Genomic DNA, 25,922 nt, shown 5'->3' on the forward strand with positions numbered 1-25,922 from the left:
AATAATAAATAAATTTATTTTATATTTCTACATTGTAAATTTTAGCAAATAAGGTAATACATGTAGGATATTTCTCATCAATGACATCATGTATAGCTAAATTCTCAAAAATAGCAAAGAAAATATTTCTGAGAAATTTGATATTATTTTAAACTTGTTTAACATATTTTAATATTTTATTTTGATGTATACATTTTTATATTTTTAATATGTATATTCAATTTTATTTTTTGAAATACCAAATAAATAAATAGTAAAAAATAAAGAAATATTATATGGACTATAATTTCTTTGAAAAAAATAATACTTTACATACAATAATGTGACGCAACAGTAATGTGACAATCATAACACCACGTCATATATTTACCACGAAAGTTGAAGTATAACTTGCGAGCGTCACAAAATGTGAACTAAAATACACGGATATTCGTCGCCGAGAAACGACGATTACGCTTGCGCAACTTTCGCACCCCAAGCCTTCTCCCGTAAATATTACTCTATGAGAAATAAAACATCTGCCTAATTTTTGCCGCATTAAATCGATTACTTAATAGGCGACTGTATCCTGGCAAAACAGTGTTAAATTGTGCGAATATTATTCTGATCTCACAGTATGTGTTACAAATACATGGGCAAAATTATAGCTGAATTAAGGAGTTAAATTATAGAACATTTTCACTCTAAATTTATTTTCCCTTCATAACAAAAGAACTTGAAGAAAATATTTAAATGACTATAATTTAGACGTAGAATAAGTATGCTTCATCGAAAACTTCGTCAAATGCGTGTTGATACTGGCAGAGAGATGATCAGTGTCGAAGATCGGTATTTCAGTCTCAACCGTGCTCTTTTGTTGGTACTTGGTTTATGGCCTTATCAAAAATCGAAACTTGCTCGACTTCAGTTTATCTGTTTTTTTAGTATCTTGATAACCTTTATTATATTTCAGGTACACATGCACACGTATAAATATATATATATATATATATATATATATATATATAATATATATTCTCTACAAATATATAATATATATTCTCTAATAGATTTATTGAATTATTTTATGTTTGTGTGATTTTCAATCAAACTTGTGTCAATGTCTTTCCAATAAAAATTTGAGCATAAACAATTGAATATGAATGATTTTTTCGGAATAACTTTGAGAAAAATACAAGTAGTAGTAAAATCTTACCTTGCATTCTTTTTTTTTAAATAAGTTTCTTTTGTTACATAAATGTATACATCGAATTCAAAAATATTTATTATAAATATTTGTACATATTTATACATAAATATTTGAAAATTGTAGCTTACGGTAAAAGATTATTTTTCTCCCGACCATTTTGCTAAGAAAAAATCGATTGAAAGTGACTGGATAAGTGTGACACATATAAATGTATGTCATACAGTTTATATATGTATCATATACTATATTTTTTACATGCTGTCGTTTACAATTTGTTTTTAAATGTTATATACACATACATTATTATATTTTTTCTTTTTCTATAAAATATTATAAAATGTTTATACATAAAAAATAATTGTATGTTATATATAGTATATATAAAATAATAGTATTTTATATATACTACATATATACTATAATACACAGTTTCATATATATGATTCTTATTTTTTGGAATACGTAAGTGTGTATATATGTGTGCATACTTATTTATTCCACAAACAAAGAAAATAAGAGGTAAATTATAATTATATAATTATTTATTACATATTATATTATAAATAAAATGTGGTAAAAAATGTAGAACTATTATACTTTATGGCAATAAAAACATTTTTAGTTTTACTAGAAAAAATTACTTTATTACAGCTTACAACATTTATAACTTCAAAATGTACCGTAAATTTTGTCATCAAAGTACTATCTCTTCCATTTGGTTTAATTTGCGTAACAATCAAATATTATTCGTTTTTCATTAATAATGAAACTGTAAGTTGATTATCTATTTGCATTTTTTGAATATAAACATTCTTCGTAAAATTGTACATGCATCAATTTCATATTTACTAATACAAATAATAAAGATTTATTAAAACAATAGATGAGAGATTTAATGGAACAGTTCCAGCGTATTTATAACAATTTGGAAGACATTAACGAAATTGCCATTATAGAAAAGTATGGAAAGAACGCAAGATATTATACGGCAACATTGACAAGTAAGAAACATTTTTTAATTTTTCCTTGCATTTGAAATCCAATAACTTTGTTTCTAATAACAGAGTTGTCTTAACAAAAAAATTATTGAAAATTTTGTAAAGCAATAAATTAACTCATAAATTTAAATGTTTTAAAGATATATAGAAATAAAAAAGTATTCATTAATTTAATAATAGTTTAGAAATTAACATACTTTTGTTTTGTAATTATCTTTCTGATAATTGAGAACAATTGAGAAAGGAAAATATTTTATATTTTTTTCAATATGTTTTACAAATGTAATTATAAGATTCAAAGATAAATTAATTTATATAATCATTATATTGTTATGTTATAACAATGTATGTAATAGCTCAGTGAGAGTCTCTAATTTTTGACGTCAAAGATGTCTCTAATTCTTAACATCAACTACAAATGCTAAATTTTTAAGCACTCATATTTAATAAGTTGAGAAAATTAAATAATTTTTGTTTAATAATTGTTGAAAATAATAAATTTTACATATATGAATTCTTATCGCACACGCATGTTACGTGCGCGCGCGCACACACCATGCACACACATGCACACGTATGCATGTATGCATTTACGTATGAATCTATGAAAGAAAATTGCTTCAAAATCACCATCACAATTTTGCGTGAATTAAAAAAAGATTTTGATATTAAATAATTTGCGTTTATAATTTATTTATAAAATAACGAAATCTTATTAGGTGTACAACTTTGCTTCCGCCGTTTTCCTATAGATGGCTTTAGCGGTAAGTAGTGGTCGAAATAAATAGATCATAGACGTCATGCAATAAACTTGGGCATTTGTCAACATAACCCCATAGAAACATTAGTCGATTTGTGTCTGCATCATAAAGTTATTCTCGATTGAAAATGTCAGTTTACGAGCCAAATTCTCGTCATTTGCGGGAGGTTTTAATTTTCTGCTTCAATATGAAGAAATCTGCGGCTGAAGCTCATCGAATGCTCTCAAATACTTATGGTGAAGCCGCTATTAGTGAAAGAACGTGTCGTGAGTGGTTTCAACGCTTCAAGAACGGTGATTTTTATGTCGAAGAGCGGCATAGCGGTGGAATAGAGAAGGTTTTCGAAGATGCAGAATTGGAGGCATTACTTAATGAAGACTCGCGTCAAAGTCAAAAAGAATTGGCACGATCATTGGGAGTGACTCAACAAGCAATTTCAAAATGGTTTCGGTGATTTCGGAAAAAAACGGCGGAAGCAAAGTTGTACACCTAATAATTAAAAAATCAAAAATTTTATGACTGCATGTGTATAATGTTATTTAGTATTTTGTGCTTGCAGTATACTTGTTCTCACAAACGCTCAAGTGTGGCCGGACATTCTGCAAATTATTTCACCCACAAACAAATCTCGGCAACATCAATTGCAGATTCCAATTGAATATTTTGTTGATCAAGATAAATATTTCTATTATCTGGTATTACATATAAATACAGCTATTTGTATAGCGCTTGTTTCACTTGTAGCGACAGGGACAATGCTCATCGCATATTTTCAATATATGTGCGCAATGTTTAAAGTTGCTAGGTATAACAAACATAAACATCTAAAAAAAAATTGATAATATTTATTCTGCAAAATATATATTACAAAACTGAAATAATTTGTCCACTAGAAAATGAAATTTTTACTTATTTTATATATGCAATGTTATAAAATTTTTGGGCAATTAATTTTATAAGCTCTGCTTTGAAGAAGAAACTTTAAGTGATACTAAGCTCAGATTACAATAAAAGAGAAAAAAGATGATACGTAAGTCGATCAAATATGAACGAGACTTTTCGAATAGGAGCAGAAATTTGACGCTTGTTGTAACAATATTGAACTGTTAACAGATGTATCTAGATCAGCTCTAAACTGCGCGTTTGTATTTACAATCGTTTGTTTAATAATACGCATGAACGGAAAGTGCCTGTCTTGGCTGCGCAACGCATAATTATTAAATTTTTAATGTACGAATATGTTAAATCAGTTAAGATATTGTGTGAGATTACATGTACATATCAAACCCCGAAGGTTTCATAGGAATACATTATTGAAGGTTTGATAGGAATACATTGTTGAAGTCTCAAGTATACAAATAGCATAAGCTTTTTTTGAAGGTTGTGAAGAAGTTGCAAAGACTTATTCGTATCGACTAAGAACGAGCATTACGCCTGAGAACATTCAACAAATTCGCGACTTTATTGAAGACGACCAATGAATAATTATTCGTAAAATTAGTAAAAGGATTGACATAATGGCATACTTATGGAAGTGTGCGAACAATCATTGAGAATGAATTATAATTTCGAAAAATCATTGTACGATGAGTGCTTCGAATTTCGAATGCAGATCAGAAAAGCCGAAATCTTTCAAAGATATTTGGATCGCCATTCTTACATATGATGGATTTGTTTGGACCTTTTAAAAAAGCCTTAGCGGAAGAAAGGTTTTCCAACGATGCTGAGGTAGAAGACTTCATACACAATTGATTTCGTATTCGTCTTGCGACTTTTTATGAAATAGGAATAAAAAAACTGCCAGTGCGATGGCAAAAATATGTAAACATTAGTGGATGCTATGTAGAAAAATAATTTTGTGTTAGTTTTCATATGTATTAATCAAATATAAATAAGTTTTGAACGAGTCTCGTTTATATTTCATCCACTCTAGTATTTTATTTTTACTTTTATAATATTCAAATTTCTTAGTTTTATATTTGTGTAATATTATAAAAATATTATGTTTTTTTACTGAACCATGCTTGGGATTATCAATATGATGGTAGTCTCCAATTTGGGCTGCAAAATTATAATTATTACACTTCAAGATTATTAATTAAACTATATCTATTATATAAGTGGATAAATTATCTCATATAATTACAGTAATTAAATTTTTTACAGTTACCGTATCGAAAACGCAATAAAGACTCAAATATCGCAAGATATTATCAAGCATAACAAGAATTTAATGTATAAGAGTATAAAAAATGCCGTAGATATTCATCGAAAAGCTATGGCGTTAGTATCTATTTTATAATATATACGTAAAACAAGCGCAGTAATATTTTATTATATTTAAAGGTTGAGCATAAAACTGATATCTAAATTTGAGATATCATTCTTCTTTTTAATAATATTCGGAGTGGTGACTTTAAGTATGAATATTTTTCGAGTAAGTTTTGTTTTCTGATTATAAATATATTTACTAATTGTAAGTTACATAATATTTTTGCTTAATATTGACTGGCATTTGTATCATTTATTCATCCCCTATGGGGTTAGAAGGCGTTTTTCCGAAACGTACCCAAACCTTTACATTTTCTTACAAATTCCTCTACCATTCCATCCTTTGCCCGACCTGGCCCTTTGCGACCTTACATACTTTCCTCCCTCCCTTTCCTCGACCCACTCTCTCCCTCACTTCCCCTCTCCCCACTTTCCCTTCTCTCCCCCCTATCTTCCCTCTTTCACCACACTACATTTCTTCTCCTTCTTTCTCCTCGTCCTCCTCTTGTCCCTTCCTCCTCTTTTCTACTCTCATCTATGTCCTTCTCTTCTCTCCTACTCACTTTCCCTTCCTTCGCCCTCCTTTCCTTCCTCACCTTACTCCCTTCTTCTTTCCCTCCCTCCTCTCCTTCTCTCTTCTTTCTTCCTTCCTTCTCCTTACTTGCTCGTCCTCTTCTCCCCTTTTCCACCACTTCCTCACTCCTATTCCCCTCTCTTCATACACTATCGCTCCTTCCTCTCGCTCTCTCTTCTCTGCATAATTTCAGCTCCTTCCTTATTCCCCTTACCTCCACTACCAGCTCCTTCATCCACTTTTCCATGTCCTCCATCTGTTTTTCTTTCTTCCTAATTCCTTTTCCCAGCCTTCTTACTTCTCTCCCTTTCTTTGTTCCCTCTTACTCTCCCTTCCGCCTTTATCTCCTTCCTTCTCTTTCCTTCCTGTCCTCTTCCGTTCTTCTCACACGCTTTCTAATCTCCTATTCCGCCTCTCTCTCCTTTCACTTCCTTCCCCTCTTCGACTCTTTTCTCACAACGCCCTTTATCCTTTCCAGCTTTTCTGTCCGCTACCTTTCACCTAACCTAGCTTTCATTGCATCACTCTTCCTTCTTTTAGCTCTCGTTTCCGTATCGATCAACGACCTGCTCGATCCATCTCGGTCCTCTGACGCCCTCTCTTGAGCCTTTTACGTCAACACTACTCTTCCTTACCCGCTCCGTCCTCTTCCTTACCGACTTTCCTTCTACTCACTGTTACCTTTTCACACTTCCGCGTGCTTTCCTTTCTCTCGCTCTTCTCCCCTTCACTCTCACTCCCCCATCAACATAACTTCCAGACTACTCCACTTTACTCCACTTACACTCTTCTCTTTCATCGTTCCTTTACTCTCCAACTCTCTCCTTATTCGCACGTGTGCGCCTCATTCTTCCCTTCTTACTCATCCCCTTTCTGACTCTCTCCTTTTTTGAACCCTCTCCTCCTCACTTTCTTGACGAGTAACGATTACACGTGTTATTCCCACCGCACCCACCAACAGTGTCTATTGACTGGCATTAAATATGCTTGTAATCGCACTTTCAATACTAATACATATACATACTGTATAAATGAAGTCGCCACAGAACAAAAAGAGAAGGTACTCATAAATAATATTCTATTCTAATTATTCTTAATAGTTATTATTATATAACTATTTTTAATAGTTATTAATTTACATGATATCAAAATTTGTAAATTAATTTGCCATCGACTTTTCCATAGTAACGTAATTTTTTATCAAATTTATCTGTTTTCCAAATTTTTTAAAAATGTTTTAATTTTATAATATTACAAATGATTCAAAAATTGATTTAAGAAATATCTTTATAAGATTAAATATCCTTAAATAAAATTTTGTTCAAGAAAAATTTACATAAATTTGTTTTTTTTTTGCATGTGAAAACTTGAAGAAAATGTGAATCTTTCATTTAATGAATTAAATTATAATATAAATGATTTTTTAAATGTTTAATGCGTATCTGGAAAATTTCAAAATAATGATTAAAGTGAAAGACTATCTACTTTTTAATTTTGATTCATATATCACAAGTGACTTATAATTATGTTGATTACAAGCCTGTAACTGAATTTTTTAAATTATAATATATTTAAATACACACACATAGTGTTTTTAAAGAATTATCTATAGTTAATAGCAAAGATATTAAATTTAAAAGAATTATAATAAAAATAAAATCTTTCTTTCTTATTTCTCTTTCAATATTCTTTTACATTAAAAATATTTAATTTATAAATTTTTTTTAATTATATCTCTTACAAAACATACATTAGACGATTTATAAGTACAATATAAGATAACATTTAAGAAAAAATCTATTTATAATTTTATGTACCGCGTATTTTAATACATATATGTATCCTGTTATGTATTTTATATATATGTATTTAACTTTTTTATATTTTTTATAATAAATTATACATTACATAATAAAATTATAAATAGAATTATGTATCTCATATTTTTTTGCGAATAATAGTTGATTTAAACTTATAGTTTAAAAAGAGTTAGTACACTTATTTATTTAAAGATTAACATCAAATTGACATCAAATTAAAAGAGTCTAATTACGATCTGGAGGTATAAAAATGAGACACTATAATGTGTGTGTGATAATAATAAAATGTATAATTGATTATCTTGAAAACTTGCGCTTTTAAAACAAGGACTCTCATTGATAAATATATTTGCAGTTTGAAAGTTAATCTGTGATAAAAAATTTTATATCTTTGTTGTGTAAATTGTAAATCTTGCAAAATGGGCTTTAGAAATTGATCTGAATATTTTAATTGTATATTAGATTTTTCAGATTGGATCATCAACACGTAATGCTGACGAACTCTCAATACCCATTATAGTTGGATTTACTAGTCTTTTATATATGTTCATAGCAAATTTAGTCGGACAAGAAATTACAGATCATTATAATTATATATATGTTGCTGCGTAAGAAATTTCGTAATTTATATATATCGTCATATCGTTTTATGAACTTTAATAACGAAGATAAAAATTTATATAATACATACAGCAAATATATGTATATACGTAGAGGGAAGTAGGATAGAACGAGGTACTTTTTTGGATTTGTTTTTCTACAAAAAATTAGACAGTAAAAAAGATTTGCTAACCAGTCTTAGTAGTCTTTAGTGAATCTTGAACTATGAGAAAATGAGGTTAGTTGCTGAAAAAAAAATTTAGTTACCAAGGATAACAAGTTTTTTTGGAAAAGTCAAAATATTCGGTTTTGCCCTACTGGTAAGGTAAAATTGGATACTCGTTTGACAACATGTAAAACACAGTGCAATTACAAAATTCAGATTTAGTTCAATCAAAATACAATACAAAGATGTAATCTACTTGACAAAATGATAAATACGCAATTAATACGCAACAAGTAATTCTACATTGCTGTAGGACTTGCTTATTTAATTTTTTAACTTTAGGGATCTTAAAAATCTTTATTCTTAGTAGTTTCTTTTTCTGAATGGTAATTTTTGTTTACAACTGCTTTTTGTAGGAAGACAAAGTAAGGATAACAGTTTTTCCGCTTTTCATTACATGATGTGTGTTGGTGGCCGGTTTTACCCCAACACGAAGAAAATAATAAATACGGCAGCTGTATATTCTGACATACAAAGTGACAATCAAAATTAATGCGATATGTTCTCTAACATGTACAGAATACAATGTTGCATTTAAGCAGATGCTCTGTATAGAAAAAATCCATAATGACTTGATTATTGCGATATCGATCTTTTTTGACTCTAAAATTTTGAATTTCCCTAAAAAAAAATATCGTGTGCACATGGGCATCTCAAAATAATGATGGCATCAATCTACAATTAATAACACGAGTTAGTCAAAAATAGTAGCACTTATCATGAAGAAACAAAGATACCCGGTTTGACTCGTCTACCCGGTTTTACCCTAGTCTCCACTCTATGTATATGTACACACACACACACACACACACACACACACACACACACACACACACACACACACACACATAAGCTGAAAATTACACAAAGAAGTTCTTATTTTTCACGATTTATTAATTCTTTATCATGTATTATATATAGATATAAAATTCGATGGTATATAGCTCCGCCAGACATACAAAAACTGTTACTGATTCTGATACAAAGAGGCAACAAGACTTTTGGTCTGAATATTGGTGGATTATTTGTAGCATCTATTCAGTGTTTTACCACGGTAAGATTTGATATATTATAATATATTTAATGTGTTAATAATTTGAAAAAAGGGAAATAAAAGCAATAGCTCAATCATTTTTCATTACAGCTAGCAAACACATCTCTATCCTATTTTACAGTCATGTATTCTGTACGAAAATGACAACGAAGTATATCAACTTATATATTTACTGGAGCAAAATAAAAAAAATGTATAAAAAAACGATTTATAATAAATGAGGTAATATCTAACATTAATATTAATGCTGATGCTATATTTAACATCTATATCCACATAATCACTCTGAATACATCAAATTATGGTTAATGAATCATATTAATCGATAGCAACTAAATTAAAAAATATTAATTATTTTATTCAATCATAAATAAACATTTATTATTTCCACATTGTAAATTTTAACAAATAAAATAATACATGTAGAATGTTTCTGTTCAAGGGTATTATGTATAATCACATTTTCAAAAATAGCAAAGAAAATATTTTTGACAAATATAATAATATTTTAAATTTGTTTAACATATGTATTTTAATGTTTCATTTCAATGTATACATTCTGCTTCCTGATAAAAGAAGCTTTGTTTTCGTGACAAATTTCTGGGGGGATTTTTTTATGCCAATGTGTTCAGAATGTTCCAAAAGGTCGAAAAATCATATTCCTAAAAAATGCATGTATGTATGTATGTGTGTGTGTGTGTGTGTGTGTGTGTGTGTGTGTGTGTGTGTGTGTGTGTGTGTGTGTGTGTGTGTGTGTGTGTGTGTGTGTGTGTGTGTGTGTGTGTGTGTGTGTGTGTGTGTGTGTGTGTGTGTGTGTGTGTGTGTGTGTGTGTGTGTGTGTGTGTGTGTGTGTGTGTGTGTGTGTGTGTGTGTGTGTGTGTGTGTGTGTGTGTGTGTGTGTGTGTGTGTGTGTGTGTGTGTGTGTGTGTGTGTGTGTGTGTGTGTGTGTGTGTGTGTGTGTGTGTGTGTGTGTGTGTGTGTGTGTGTGTGTGTGTGTGTGTGTGTGTGTGTGTGTGTGTGTGTGTGTGTGTGTGTGTGTGTGTGTGTGTGTGTGTGTGTGTGTGTGTGTGTGTGTGTGTGTGTGTGTGTGTGTGTGTGTGTGTGTGTGTGTGTGTGTGTGTGTGTGTGTGTGTGTGTGTGTGTGTGTGTGTGTGTGTGTGTGTGTGTGTGTGTGTGTGTGTGTGTGTGTGTGTGTGTGTGTGTGTGTGTGTGTGTGTGTGTGTGTGTGTGTGTGTGTGTGTGTGTGTGTGTGTGTGTGTGTGTGTGTGTGTGTGTGTGTGTGTGTGTGTGTGTGTATGTACGCAATATTTGTGCAATCTCTAACTTCCGCAATTTTTAAGATATCTAGTTAAATTTTTGTATATGGACAGAATATTATTAAAAAATGGTTGGTATTGAATTTAGTGAATCCGTGATAAAATTCATTTTTTATAAAATTTTTTGAGAAAAAATTCATTTTTTATAAAGTTTTTGAGAAATGTCTGTATACGTCCTAACTATAGTAAATTCTGAAATATCTTCCTTTATGAGAAAGCCAAAATTAAAAAATCGGCTTGCTTTAAGAAGCTTAAGCTTTATGAGTGAAATAAAATGATGAGAAAGCAATGTGCAAGTTTCTAACTTGCAGAATTTTTAGCTCGTTTATATTTTTAATATGTATATTCAATTTTAATTTTGTTTTTTGAAATATCAAATAAATAAATACTAAAGAATAAAAAAATATTATATAAAACACAATACAATTTCTTTGAAAAAATGATACTTCACATACAATAATTTTGCAGTAATGTGACAATTATAACACATATGTTTACCACGAAAGTTGAACTGTTACTTGCCAGCGTCACATTGTGGACTGAAGCACACGGATATGTGCCGCCCAGAAACGACGACTACGCTTGCGCAGCTTTCGCACCCCAGAACTTCTCCCGTAGAGATACTACTCTATGAGAAATAAAACATCTGCCCAATATTTTCCGCATTAAATCGATTAGTTAATAGGCGACTGTATCTTGACGAAACAATAGCTAAATTGTGCGAATATTATTCTGATCTTATAGTATTTTGCCTCATGTGATACAAATACATGAGCAAAATTACAGCTAAATTACAAGAGTTAAGCTATAGAACATTTTCTCTCTACATTTATTTTCCCTTCATGATTCACAAAAGAATTTAAAGAAAATATTTAAATACTATAATTTAGACGTAAAATAAGCGATGCTTCATCGAAAATCCTGTCAAATGCGTTCTCATACTAGCAGAGAAATGATCAGTGTCGAAGATTGGTATTTTAGTCTCAACCGTATTCTTTTGCTAATAGTTGGTTTATGGCCTTATCAAAAATCGAAACTTGCTCGACTTCAGTTCATCTGTTTCTTTAGTATCTTGATAACCTTTATTATATTTCAGGTACATATGCACGCACACACACACACACACACACACACACACACACACACACACGCACGCACGCACGCACGCACGCACGCACGCACGCACGCACGCACGCACGCACGCACGCACGCACACGCACGCACAAATATATATATATATACACATATACATATATACATGTGTATATATTATATCTCTTATATATACAGGGTGACCCATTTTAACTTAGGCAGCCAAATAACTCGAAAAATAAGCACACTACGAAAAAATGTTTAGAATCAAAATTTTGTCATTTCGAGGGGGACGTACAATGACGTTAAAATGAGCCCCCCCACCCCTTCCCCTGGGCGGTGAGGGGGGGGGGCAAGTTTGAAATCTTAAATGGGAACCCCTATTTTTTATTGCATATTCGGAATCTTTGGCTAAAAACACATACAATTTGTCTGAAACATTTTTCTCGATTCATGATAGATGGCGCTGTAATCGACGAAATTCAATTTCTTCGATTTCTCTTACTGAGAACCCATGCTTACGATTCTGCAATAAATTAACAATAAAAATACCACGTTTTCATTGTTAATACTCGAAATTAGTCTTAAAACAAACTTCTCATTATTTTTTATTACTCATTAATTACTTCTCAAAAAACTGCTTTTAGCGTAACCTGCCCTTTAGGCAACTTGAATGGTGCAAAGTACCGAGACATTTTGGACTTTCCATCTGATGGAGTTCCTCTAAGTATCCCTCCAAAATTTTGTCCATTTAGTGCCAAAGTCACAAGTGTTTATGTATTTTTTTAACATTTGTACTCTGATAAAATTCTGGTAAAATGGCAAATTATACGCCTACAGAAGTAGTCGATATTCTTATAACCTTTGGCGAATGTGGTAGAAATTACAGACTTACTGCCCGTACTTATGCGGAGCGATTCGCTAAAAGCAGTTTCTTGAGAAGTAATTAATGAGTAATAAAAAATAATGAGAAGTTTGTTTTAAGACTAATTTCGAGTATTAACAATGAAAACGTGGTATTTTTATTGTTAATTTATTGCAGAATCGTAAGCATGGGTTCTCAGTAAGAGAAATCGAAGAAATTGAATTTCGTCGATTACAGCGCCATCTATCATGAATCGAGAAAAATGTTTCAGACAAATTGTATGTGTTTTTAGCCAAAGATTCCGAATATGCAATAAAAAATAGGGGTTCCCATTTAAGATTTCAAACTTGCCCCCCCTCACCGCCCAGGGGAAGGGGTGGGGGGGCTCATTTTAACGTCATTGTACGTCCCCCTCGAAATGACAAAATTTTGATTCTAAACATTTTTTCGTAGTGTGCTTATTTTTCGAGTTATTTGGCTGCCTAAGTTAAAATGGGTCACCCTGTATATAAAAAATAATATATAGTATATACATAGTATGTTATATATAGTATATATAAAATAACAGTATTTTATAACATATACTATAATACACAGTTTTATATATATGATTCTTATTGTTTGGAATACGTAAGTGTGTATGTATGTGTGCATACTTATTTATTCCACACACAAAGAAAATAAGAGGTAAATTATAATTATATAATTATTTATTACATATTATATTATAAATTAAGTATGGTAAAAAATGTAGAACTATTATACTTTATGCCAATAAAAACATTTTTAGTTTTACTAGAAAAAATTACTTTATTACAGCTTACAACATTTATAACTTCAAAATGTACCATAAATTCTGTCATCAAAGTGCTGTCTCTTCCATTTGGTTTCATTTGCATAACAATCAAATATTATTCGTTTCGCATTAATGGTGAAAACGTAAGTTGATTATCTATTTGCATTTTTTTAATATAAACGCCTTTTGTATACAAAATTTTCTAATACAAATGATACAAAAGATTCTAATACAAAAGATTTATTAAAACAACAGATGAGAGATTTAATGGAACAGCTTCAACGTATTTACAATGATTTGGAAGACAGTAATGAAATTGCCATTATAGAAAAGTACAGAAGGAACGCAAAATGTTATACGGCTATATTGACAAGTAAGATAATATTTTTAAATTTTTGTTTTCATTGCATTTGAAATCCAATAACTTTGTTCACAGAGTTCTCTTAACAAAAAAATTATAGAAAATTTTGCAAAGCAGTGAATTAACTTGTAAATTTAAATGTTTTAAAGATACATAGAAATAAAAAAGTATTTATTAACTTAATAATAGTTTTGAAATTAAAATACTTTTGTTTTGTAATTATTTTTCTGATAATTGAGAACAAATAAAAAAGAAAATTATTTTATATTTTTTTCATTATGTTTTACAAATGTAATTATAAGATTCAAAGATAGATTTATATAATCATTATATTGTTATATTATAACAATGTATGTATGTAATAGCTCAGTGCTCTAATTTTTAACGTCAATTACAAATGCTAAATTTATAAGCACTCATATTTAATAAGTTGAGAAAATTAAATATAAATTAAATATTACACACCGCATATATAAATATATATATATATATATATATATATATATATATATATATGCATGTGTATGTATTTACGTATGAATCCATGAAAGAAAATTGCTTCAAAATCACCATCATAGTTTTGCGTAAAATAAAAAAAGGTTTTGATATTAAATAATATGTGTCTACTGTTTATTTATGAAATAAGGAAACCTTAATTAAAAAATTTCATGACTGCATGTGTATAATGTTATTTAGTATTTTGTGTTTGCAGTATACTTGTTCTCACAAACGCTCAAGTGTGGCCGGACATTCTGCAAATTATTTCACCCACAAACAAATCTCGGCAACATCAATTGCAGATTTCGACTGAATATTTTGTTGATCAAGATAAATATTTCTATTATCTGCTACTACATATAAATACAGCTATTTGTATAGGGCTTGTTTCACTTGTAGCAACAGGGACAATGCTCATCGCATATTTCCAATATATGTGCGCAATGTTTACAGTTGCTAGGTAAAACAATAAACATAATAATTTAAAAAAATATTGAATTGCGTAAAGCTTTGTTTTCTCGTTTGGTACGAACCCAAAGATATATTCTGCAAAATATATATTATAATGCAAAATTTAAATAATTTGTCCGTGGCACTTGTCGGTTTGCATTTATGTAGTGCGGTGGCAAAAATATGTAAACATTAGTGGATGCTATGTAGAAAAATAATTTTGAGTTAGTTTATGTATATTAATCGAATATAAATAAGTTTTGAACAAGTTTCGTTTATATTTGATCCACTCTAGTATTTTATTTTTACTTTCATAATATTTAAATTTCTTAGTTTTATATTTGCGTAACATTACGAGAATGTTATGTTTTTTTACTGAATCATGCTCGGGATTACCAATATAGTTGTAGTCTCCAATTAGAGCCTCAAAATTAAAATTATTACACTTCAAGATTATTATTTAAGCTATATCATTATATAAGTGGATAAATTATCTCATATAATTACAGCAACAAAATTTTTTACAGTTACCGTATCGAAAACGCAATAAAGACTCAAATATCGCAAAATATTATCAAGCATAACAAGATATTAATGTATAAGAGTATAAAAAATGCCGTAGATATTCATCGAAAAGCTATGGCGTTAGTATCTATTTCATAATATATACGTAAAACATGCGCAGTAATATTTTATTATATTTAAAGGTTGAGCATAAAACTGATATCTAAATTTGAGATATCATTCTTCTTTTTAATAATATTCGGAGTGATGACTTTAAGTATGAATATTTTTCGAGTAAGTTTTGTTTTCTAATTATAAATATATTTACTAATTGTAAGTTACATAATATTTTTGCTTAATATTGACTGGCATTTAATATGCTTGTAATCGCACTTTCAATGCTAATACATATACATACTGTATAAAAGAAGTCGCCACAGAACAAAAAGAGAAGGTACTCATAAATAATATTCTATTCTAATTATTCTTAATAGTTATTATTAAATAACTATTTTTAATAGTTATTATTAATTTACATGATATCAAAATTTATAAATTAATTTGCCATCGACTTTTTCATAGTAACGTAATTTTTTATCAAATTTATCTGTTATCCAAATTTGTTAAAAATGTTTTGATTTTATAATATTACAAATGTTTCAAAAATTGATTTAAGAAATATCTTTATAATATTAAATATCCTTAAATAAAATTTTGTTCAAGAAAAATTTACATAAATTTGTTTTTTTCTTGCATGTGAAAACTTGAAGAAAATGTGAATCTTTCGTTTAACGATTTAAATTGTAATATAAATGATTTTTTAAATACTTATAAATGTTTAATGCGTATCTGAAAAATTTTAGAATAGTGATTAAAGTGAAAGACCAACTCTTTTTGATTTTGATTCATATATCACAAATAACTTAAAATTATGTTGATTACAAGCCTGTAACTGAATTTTTTAAATTATAATATATTTAAATACGCACACATAGTGATTTTGAAAAACTATCTATAGTTAATAGCAAAGATATTAAATTTAAAAGAATTATAATAAAAATAAAATCTTTCTTTCTTATTTCTCTTTCAATATTCTTTTACATTAAAAATATTTAATTTATAAAATTTTTTTAATTATATCTGTTACAACACATACTTTAGTCGATTTATAAGTACAATATAAGATAACATTCAAGAAAAAATCTATTTATAATTTTATGTACTGCGTATTTTAATACATATATGTATCCTGTTATGTATTTTATATATATGTATATATATATATATATATATATATATATATATATATATATGTTTTTGACTTTTTTTAATGTTTTCAACATTATATAATAAAATTATAAATAGAATTATGTATCTCATATTTTTTGCGAATAATAGTTGATTTAAACTTATAGTTTAAAAAGAGTTAGTACACATATTTATTTAAAGATTAACATCAAATTGACATCAAATTAAAAGAGTCTCTAATTACGATCTGGAGGTATAAAAATGAGACACTATAATGTGTGCGTGATAATAATAAAATGTATAATTGATTATCTTGAAAACTTGCGGTTTTAAAACAAGGACTTTTATTGATAAATATGGTATACTTGCAGTTTGAAAGTTAATCTGTGATAAAAAATTTTATATCTTTGTTGTATAAATTGTTAATCTTGTAAAATGGGCTTTAGAAATTGATCTCAATACTTTATTTGTATATTAGATTTTTCAGATTGGATTATCAACACGTAACGCTGACGAACTCTCAATATCCATTATAGTTGGATTTATTAGTCTTTTATATATGTTCACAGCAAACTTAGTCGGACAAGAAATTACAGATCATTATAATTATATATACGTTGCTGCGTAAGAAATATCGTAATTTATATATGGTCATATTGTTTTACGATATATATATATATATATATATATATATATATATATATATATATATATATATATATATATATATATATATATATATATATATATATATATATATATATTAAAAATTATTCAAAGAATTTCTTATTTTTTTCGATTTATCAATTTTTCATCATGTATTAATGTTATGTATAGATATAAAATTCGATGGTATATAGCTCCGCCAGACATACAAAAACTGTTACTGATTCTGATACAAAGAGGCAACAAGACTTTTGGTCTGAATATTGGTGGATTATTTGTAGCATCTATTCAGTGTTTTACCACGGTAAGATTTGATATATTATAATATATTTAATGTGTTAATAATATGAAAAAAAGGGAAATAAAAGCAATAGCTCAATCAATTTTCATTACAGCTAGCAAACACATCTCTATCCTATTTTACAGTCATGTATTCTGTACGAAAATGACAACGAAGTATATCAACTTATATATTTACTGGAGCAAAATAAAAAAAATGTATAAAAAAACGATTTATAATAAATGAGGTAATATCTAACATTAATATTAATGCTGATGCTATATTTAACATCTATATCCACATAATCACTCTGAATACATCAAATTATGGTTAATGAATCATATCAATCAATAGCAACTAAATTAAAAAATTTTAATTATTTTATTCAATCTTAAATAAACATTTATTATTTCCACATTGTGAATTTTAACAAATAAAATAATACATGTAGAATGTTTCTGTTCAAGGGTATTATGTATAATCACATTTTCAAAAATAGCAAAGAAAATATTTTTGACAAATATAATAATATTTTAAATTTGTTTAACATATGTATTTTAATGTTTCATTTCAATATATACATTTTGCTTCCTGATAAAAGAAGCTTTGTTTTCGTGACAAATTTCGGGGGGGGTTTTTTTTATGCCAATGTGTTCAGAATGTTCCAAAAGGTCGAAAAATCATATTCCTAAAAAATGCATGTATGTATGTATGTATGTATGTATGTATGTATGTATGTATGTACGCAATATTTGTGCAATCTCTAACTTTCGCAATTTTTAAGATATCTAGTTAAATTTTTGTATATAGACAGAATATTATTAAAAAATGGTTGGTATTGAATTTAGTGAATCCGTGAAAAAATTCATTTTTTATAAAATTTTTTGAGAACAAATTCAAACTCATTTTTTATAAAGTTTTTGAGAAATGTCTGTATACGTCCTAACTTTAGTAAATTCTGAGATATCTTCCTTTATGAGAAAGCCAAAATTAAAAAATCCGCTTGCTTTAAGAAGCTTAAGCTTTATGAGTGAAATAAAATGATGAGAAAGCAATGTGCAAGTTTCTAACTTGCAGAATTTTTAGCTCGTTTATATTTTCAATATGTATATTCAATTTTAATTTTGTTTTTTGAAATATCAAATAAATAAATACTAAAGAATAAAAAAATATTATATAAAACACAATACAATTTCTTTGAAAAAATGATACTTCACATACAATAATTTTGCAGTAATGTGACAATTATAACACATATGTTTACCACGAAAGTTGAACTGTTACTTGCCAGCGTCACATTGTGGACTGAAGCACACGGATATGTGCCGCCCAGAAACGACGACTACGCTTGCGCAGCTTTCGCACCCCAGGACTTCTCCCGTAGATACTACTCCACGAGAAATAAAACACCTGCCTAATTATTGCCGCATTAAATCGATTACTTAATAGGCAACTGTATCCTGGCGAAACAGTGTTAAATTGTGCAAATATATTTTCTGATCTCACAGTATTTTGTCTCATGTGTTATAAACATATGGGCAAAATTACAGCTGAATTACAGTAGTTAAGTTATAGAACATTTTCACTCTAAATTTATTTTCCCATCATAACAATAAAACTTGGAGAAAATATTTAAATGACTATAATTTTGACTTAGAATAACTCAAGCTTCACCGACGAAAATACTGTCAAACACGAGTATAGATACTAGCTTAGAGATGATAAGTATCGAAGATCGGTATTTTAGTCTCAGCCGTATTCTTCTGCTAGTAGTTGGACTTTGGCCTTATCAAAAATCAAAACTTGCTCGACTTCAGTTTATTTGCTTTTTTAGTATCCTGATAATCTTTATTATATTTCAGGTACGCACACGCACGCATGCGCGCGCGCGCGTACACACAAATAAGAGACATAACATTTTAAAATATTTATTAAACTATTTTATATTTGTGTGTTTTTTAACCAAATATGAGTCAGTACTTTTTTAATAAAAATTCGATAATAAACAATTGAATATGATATTTTTTGGAATAACTTTAAGAAAAGTACAAACAATAGTAAGATCATATGTGCATTTTTCTTTTCTCTTTTTAAATACAATTTTTTTGCTATATAACAAATATATGAATATAAATGAAATTCAGAAATATTTATTATAAATATTTGTATATGTTTATGCATAAATATTTGAACATTGTAGCTTACGGTAAGCGATTATTTTCATTTCCCGATCCTATTGCTAAGAAAAAATCGATTGAAACGTAACTCGCTATGTGTATCATACATCTTATGTATGTCACACTCATATGATACGTATGCTATACACTTTATATACTATCATTTATAATATGTTTTTAAAAATATATACATAAATTATCCTGGTTTCACTTTTTTTCTTGAAAAACATATATAAAAAATAATTGTATTTTATATATATATACAATGCATTCGAAATGTTCGGAAACTGATTTTTTTCTGGACAAACTGACTGCGCTATCTCTTGGCCTACACTAGGTCTAGTTACTATGATGCTTCTTGAGTCTGCTATATATATATATATATATATATATATATATACAGGCTGTATCTGAAATGATGCACTAAACTTTAGGAGCATATTCTAAAGGTCAAAATAAGACTTTTTTTCCTACGAACATGGATCCGCAAATGAACCCTCTTTCGAGCTAAGGGCCCCTAAAGTTTAAAGAAAAAAATGAAAAATTGGCTGTATTTCAGAAAAAAAAAATGGTAGAAGTTTGAAATTTGATACATCCCAGTAAATTATGAAGTAAAGTAAGCCATTAAAATGAAAAAATGAAAACGTTTATTATGAAAACATTAACTTGCCAAGCTCGGAGGGGGTTCATTTGCGGATCCGTGTTCATAAGAAAAAAAATCTTATTTTGACCATACGCTCCTAAAATTTAGTGCATCATTTTAGATACACTCTGTATATATATATATATATATATATATGTCTTTTATTTTCGCGTGTGTTTGTTTGTGTATATACTACTTTTTAAAACATAAAAACAAAGATTTATATTAAAATTATACACTTATTTATTATATATCATTAAATAAATGGAATATAGTCAAAAATGTAGAATTAGTATGCTTTATACTAATAAAGAGAAGGTTTTAATTTTTTTCACTAGACAAAATTACTTTATTACAGCTTACAACATTTATAACTTCAAAATGTACCGCAAATTTCGTCATCAAAGTGTTATCTCTTGTATTTGTTTGCATTTGCATGATAATAAAATATTATTCGTTTTTCATTAACAGTGAATCTGTAAGTTGATTATCTATTTACATTTTTTGAATATAAACGCTATAAACGTATATACATCCATTTATTTTTTGTATTTATTAATATAAATAATAAAAATTTATTAAAACAATAGATTAGATATTTAATGGAACAACTTCAACGTATTTACGACGATTTGGAAGACAGTAACGAAATTGCCATTATAGAGAAATATGGAAGATATGCAAAATGTTATACGGCTATATTGATAAGTGAGATAATATTTTTTTAATTTTTGTTCCGCTTTGCATTTTTATTAAAATTGCTATTGAAATTATCTTAACAGAAGAAAAATTTGTAAGTTCTGCAAAGCATTAGATTAGCGTATTAATTTAAATGTTTTAAGAATATAAGAGTACAAAGGTACTCACTAATTAATATTATAGCATTTATTATTTGTAGTGTGTGTATGTTCACGGGCGCTCTAATATGGCCGGATATCCTGCAAATTATTTCATTCACAAACAAATCTCGACCACGTCAGTTGCAGATTTTAACTGAATATTTTATTGATCAAGAAAAATATTTCTATTATCTGCTACTACATATAAATGCAGCTATTTGTATAGGGCTTACTTCAACGGTAGCGACAGGAACAATGCTCATCGCATATTTCCAATATATGTGCGGAATGTTTATAATTGCTAGGTAAAACGACAAATATAAAAATAATAAAAAAATTTGAATTAAGAAAAGCTTTGTTCTTCCGTTTGAAACGAATTAAAAAGTTTATTGCGCAAATCTATGTGTTATAAATATATACAAACTTTAAATAATTTGTCCATTTAAAAAAAGAGTTTTACCTATTTCGTCCATGCAATGTTGTAATATAAAAATTTCTAGACAATTAATTAAGCTCTGCTTTGAAAAAGAAACTTTAAATAATAGTAAGATCAGATTATATGATAAAAAAAAGAAAAAAATGATACTTTATTTTTACTTTTGTTATTCACATTTCTTAGTTTTATATTTGTATAATATTATGAATGCTACGTGTTTTTACTGGACCGTGTTTGACTACTATTCCAGTACTTATTCGTCAAAATCGTTCAACACTACGAGAGTATTATTTAAACCGTTATATTTCATTATACACTGTCAACAATAAATTATTTATAGTTATCGTATCCAGAACGCATTAAAGATTCAAATATCGCAAGATATTATCGTGCAGAACAAAAAATTGGCTCATAGTCGCATAAAAAGTGCCGTAGATATTCATCGAAAAGCTATGGAGTTAGTATCTAATTTATAATACATATTAAAAATATGCACAATAATGTTTTATTCTATTTAAAGGTTCTGCATATATCTAATATCTAAATTTGAGATATCATTCTTCTTTTTAATAATATTCGGAGTGATGACTTTAAGCCTGAATATTTTTCGAGTAAGTATTGTTTTTCGATTATAAGTATAGTTACTAAGTTACTAAGTTCACATTCCTTTTTTATATTGACTGGCATTAACATACTTATAATCGTACTTTCGCAATGCTAACAACTTTTGTGTTTTTTAAATGTATTATAGTGCTAGTCACACATACATACATGCATAAATAAATTCGCCATAAAACAAACAAAGAATTTATTCATCAATATTATCCTTAATAAGTATTCATATTGGTTATTATTAAATAACTATTATTATTAGTTATGGTAAATATGCCGATGAAGGGCCTACCTGAAAGGCTTACCTAAACATATGTCAAGATCAAGGGCATTGGAACTGCCTCCCTTCATCGATATATTTACCATAGTTATTATTAATTTACATGATATCAAGATCTATAAATTAATTTGTAATCGACTTTTCCATGATAACATAATTTTTGATCGAAACAATCTTTCTTCCAAATTTTTTAAAAATATTTCTATCTATATTTTACAAATGTTACAAAAATTGATCTTAGAAATATCCTCGTAAGATTAAATATTTTTAATTAGAATTTTATTCAAGAAAAATCAACATAAATTTGGTTATTTTACATGTGAGAATTTGTACAAAAATGGGAATTTTTTGTTCAATAGTAAATCATTTTTTAAACCTTTAGTGCACGCCTAGAAAATATTAGAATAGTGATTGTAATGTAAAGAAAAGCTATTAACTTTTTGATTTGGTTCATATATATTGCACATATATTAACTTAGAAATATACCGATTATAAGCTTGTAAATGAGTTTTTCAAATTATAATATATTCAAATACACACAGAGATTTTGGAGATCCATCTTAATTAATAGCAAAAATATTAAATTTAAAATAATTATATCTTAAGTAAAATCTCTTTTTTTTTCTCGTATTTTTCTCTTAATATTTTTTTACATTAAAAATATATAATTTGTAAAACTTTTTTAATTATATTTCTTACAAAGTATATTTTAAACAATTTATTATTACAATGCAATATAAGATAAAACATAAATCTATTTATAATTTTATGTATCGCAAATTTTAACATATGTATGTATTCTGATATATATTTAATATATATGTATGTATTTTACTTTTTAAAATGTTTTCTATATTATATGATAAAATTATAAATAGAATTGTGTCTCAAATTTTTCACTAATTATAGATGAACTAAACTTGTAGTTTAAAATAAGATTAGTCTATATATATTTATTCAAAGGTTGACATCAAAGAGTTTCTAATTACGATCTAATGGTATAGAAATAAAACATTATGATATGTATGTGTGATAAAATATATAATTATATCTTGAAAACTTACAATTTCAAAACAAAAACTTTTATTAATATAGATACTTGCAAATGAAAAGTTAATTTATGATAAAAAGTTTTGTTAAACTTTCTTGTAAATTGGGCTTTAATAATTGATCTCAATATTCTAATTGTATGTTAGATTTTCCAGATTGCATCATCAACATGTAATGCTGACGAACTCTCAATATCCTTCATAATTGGTTCAATTAGTCTTTTATATATGTTCGTAGCAAATTTAGTCGGACAAGAAATTACAGATCATTATAATTATATATATATTGCTGCGTAAGAAATATTGTAATTTATATATGTCATATCGTTTTACAAATTTTAATAACGAAAATGAAAATTTATATAATACATACAGCAAATGTATATATACGTACATATACATATGCTGAAAATTACTCAAAGAAGTTCTTATTTTTTTTATTTATTAATTCTTTATCATGTATTATTATTATGTATAGATATAAAATTCGATGGTATATAGCTGCGCCAAATATACAAAAGCTGTTATTGCTTCTGATACAAAGAGGCAATAAGACTTTTGGTCTGAATATTGGTGGATTATTTATAGCATCCATACAGTGTTTTGCTACGGTAAAATTTTATATATTATAATATATTTAATGTTACTAATTTAAAATAGAAAAATAGAATAAAAACAATATTTCAATCATTTTTCATTACAGCTAGCAAACACATCTCTATCCTATTTTACAGTCATGTATTCTGTACGACAATGATAACAAAATATATCAACTTGGATACTAATATATTAGAGCAAACTTAATAAAAGAAATAGCGATTAGAAAAAGCGATTTATAATAAATTAGATAATATGTAACATTAACGTTCATGCTGGTGCTATACTTAACAACTATATCCACATAATCTGAATATATCAAATTATCACAATGAATCACATCACTCAAAAGCAATTAAATTAAAAATATGTTAATTATTTCATTATCAATAATAAATAAACATTTATTATTTTCACATTGTAAGTTTTAACAAATAAGATAATACATATAGAGTGTTTCTCATCAATGGTATCATGTATAATCAATTTCTCAAAAATAGCAAAGAAAATATGTCTGTAAAATATAATATTATTTTAAGCTGGTTTAATATATTTTAATGTTATATTTAAATATACATTTTTATATTTTTAATTTGTATATTCAATTTTTATTTTGTTAAAACGAAATGGGGAAAAGGCTAAGGAACCAGCACAGAAAATCAAGTGCGAATTTAGTTTATTAAGATATAAAATCTAATAGCGAACGTTTCGATTCATTTTTGGATCCTCTTCAGCGCAAAAAAAAATATATATATATAAAAAGATATACACCCGTTACAATTGTTTACAAATCAATTAATGCAATTAACACTTTAATTATTCTTTGTAGGTTCGGTCTCTAATAATTTTGTAATTATTCAGATATGCATGTTCTCTGCCATGGCATACGTTAAAGAAATGGTTGTCCTTACTGACGAAGGCTTTATGCTGCCGTATTTACTTCTTTACTACGAACATTGAAGAACACAGCCTACAGATGATATGTATAGTTTAATTTTAAACGTGACTTCGACATGCTCTGCATTTGTACCGCACAACTTTATAGCGTTAATTGCATTAATTGATTTGTAAACAATTGTAACGGGTGTATATCTTTATATATATATATATATATATATATTTTTTTTACGCTGAAGAGGATCCAAAAATGAATCGAAACGTTCGCTAGATTTTATATCTTAATAAACTAAATTCGCACTTGATTTTCTGTGCTGGTTCCTTAGCCTTTTCCCCATTTCGTTTTAACATTACTGGAACCTTTATACATATAATTCTTTTTTATTTTGTGTTTTAAAATATCAAATAAATAAATACTAAAAAATAAAAAAATATTATTTTGGAATATAATACTATTTCTTTGGAAAAAATAATACTTTACATACAATAATTTTGCACAGTAATGTGACAATCGTAACATATATATTTACCACGAAAGTTGAAGTGTAACTTGCGAGCGTCACATTGTGAACTGAAGCACACGGATATATGCCGCCGAGAAACGACGACTACGCTTGCGCAGCTTTCGCACCCCAGGACTTCTCCCGTAGAGATACTACTCTATGAGAAATAAAACATCTGCCCAATATTTTCCGCATTAAATCGATTAGTTAATAGGCGACTGTATCTTGACGAAACAATAGCTAAATTGTGCGAATATTATTCTGATCTTATAGTATTTTGCCTCATGTGATACAGTACTCTGCGTTGATACCACTGCTT

General features: G+C 27.9%; 3 protein-coding genes and 1 long non-coding RNA gene across 10 annotated transcripts in view; 3 read left to right on the forward strand and 1 right to left on the reverse strand.

Moving 5' to 3' along the window:
- Positions 1 to 25,736, reverse strand: part of LOC138937324 (uncharacterized) — a 64,519-nt gene extending 38,783 nt beyond the window's left edge. Inside the window, exon 1 of the long non-coding RNA XR_011447495.1 lies at positions 25,631 to 25,736. This is a non-coding gene — a long non-coding RNA (uncharacterized lncRNA). The remainder of the gene's footprint in view (positions 1 to 25,630) is intronic.
- Positions 723 to 11,539, forward strand: LOC138937316 (odorant receptor 4-like). Of its 7 annotated transcripts, none has more exons than XM_070303479.1 (10): positions 723 to 859; positions 1,841 to 1,960; positions 2,073 to 2,190; positions 3,492 to 3,753; positions 5,115 to 5,231; positions 5,295 to 5,385; positions 8,076 to 8,221; positions 9,361 to 9,493; positions 9,584 to 9,715; positions 11,278 to 11,539. In XM_070303479.1, exons 1-9 carry the CDS (start codon positions 761 to 763, stop codon positions 9,635 to 9,637), a joined length of 1,140 nt encoding a protein of 379 aa, XP_070159580.1. In that variant the 5' UTR covers positions 723 to 760; the 3' UTR covers positions 9,638 to 9,715; positions 11,278 to 11,539. The 7 variants fall into 7 exon arrangements, with proteins under 7 accessions (XP_070159580.1, XP_070159579.1, XP_070159581.1 ...); XM_070303478.1 differs by having other exon boundaries at positions 724 to 952; XM_070303480.1 differs by lacking the exon at positions 1,841 to 1,960 and having other exon boundaries at positions 724 to 952.
- On the forward strand, positions 11,699 to 19,155 carry LOC138937318 (uncharacterized). The gene is made up of 10 exons (XM_070303486.1): positions 11,699 to 11,905; positions 13,586 to 13,705; positions 13,818 to 13,935; positions 14,620 to 14,881; positions 15,399 to 15,515; positions 15,579 to 15,669; positions 17,102 to 17,247; positions 17,461 to 17,593; positions 17,685 to 17,816; positions 18,804 to 19,155. Exons 1-9 carry the CDS (start codon positions 11,714 to 11,716, stop codon positions 17,736 to 17,738), a joined length of 1,233 nt encoding a protein of 410 aa, XP_070159587.1. The 5' UTR covers positions 11,699 to 11,713; the 3' UTR covers positions 17,739 to 17,816; positions 18,804 to 19,155.
- LOC138937320 (odorant receptor 49a-like) lies at positions 19,207 to 24,513 on the forward strand. The gene is made up of 9 exons (XM_070303488.1): positions 19,207 to 19,431; positions 20,748 to 20,867; positions 20,980 to 21,097; positions 21,272 to 21,533; positions 22,005 to 22,121; positions 22,185 to 22,275; positions 23,754 to 23,899; positions 24,085 to 24,217; positions 24,310 to 24,513. The coding sequence occupies exons 1-9, from the start codon at positions 19,288 to 19,290 to the stop codon at positions 24,361 to 24,363; spliced, it is 1,185 nt and encodes a 394-aa protein (XP_070159589.1). The 5' UTR covers positions 19,207 to 19,287; the 3' UTR covers positions 24,364 to 24,513.
- Positions 25,737 to 25,922: the final 186 nt, after the last annotated feature.

The sequence above is a fragment of the Polyergus mexicanus genome, unplaced genomic scaffold (assembly GCF_030449975.1).
Source record: "Polyergus mexicanus isolate NDT 795.1 unplaced genomic scaffold, iyPolMexi1.0 SCAF_10, whole genome shotgun sequence".
Taxonomy (NCBI): domain Eukaryota; kingdom Metazoa; phylum Arthropoda; class Insecta; order Hymenoptera; family Formicidae; genus Polyergus; species Polyergus mexicanus.

Excerpts from the sequence above, each read along its gene's own strand:
- LOC138937320 (XM_070303488.1), top strand. The coding sequence starts at position 19,288 with ATGATAAGTATCGAAGATCGGTATTTTAGTCTCAGCCGTATTCTTCTG. Across the intron at positions 21,534-22,004 it reads GGAATGTTTATAATTGCTAG|TTATCGTATCCAGAACGCAT; the intron begins GTAAAACGACAA and ends AATTATTTATAG. Across the intron at positions 24,218-24,309 it reads CCATACAGTGTTTTGCTACG|CTAGCAAACACATCTCTATC; the intron begins GTAAAATTTTAT and ends TTTTCATTACAG.
- LOC138937316 (XM_070303478.1), top strand. The coding sequence starts at position 761 with ATGCTTCATCGAAAACTTCGTCAAATGCGTGTTGATACTGGCAGAGAG. Across the intron at positions 5,386-8,075 it reads TAAGTATGAATATTTTTCGA|ATTTTTCAGATTGGATCATC; the intron begins GTAAGTTTTGTT and ends ATTGTATATTAG. Across the intron at positions 8,222-9,360 it reads AATTATATATATGTTGCTGC|ATATAAAATTCGATGGTATA; the intron begins GTAAGAAATTTC and ends TATTATATATAG.
- LOC138937318 (XM_070303486.1), top strand. The coding sequence starts at position 11,714 with ATGCTTCATCGAAAATCCTGTCAAATGCGTTCTCATACTAGCAGAGAA. Across the intron at positions 17,248-17,460 it reads AATTATATATACGTTGCTGC|ATATAAAATTCGATGGTATA; the intron begins GTAAGAAATATC and ends TGTTATGTATAG. Across the intron at positions 17,594-17,684 it reads CTATTCAGTGTTTTACCACG|CTAGCAAACACATCTCTATC; the intron begins GTAAGATTTGAT and ends TTTTCATTACAG.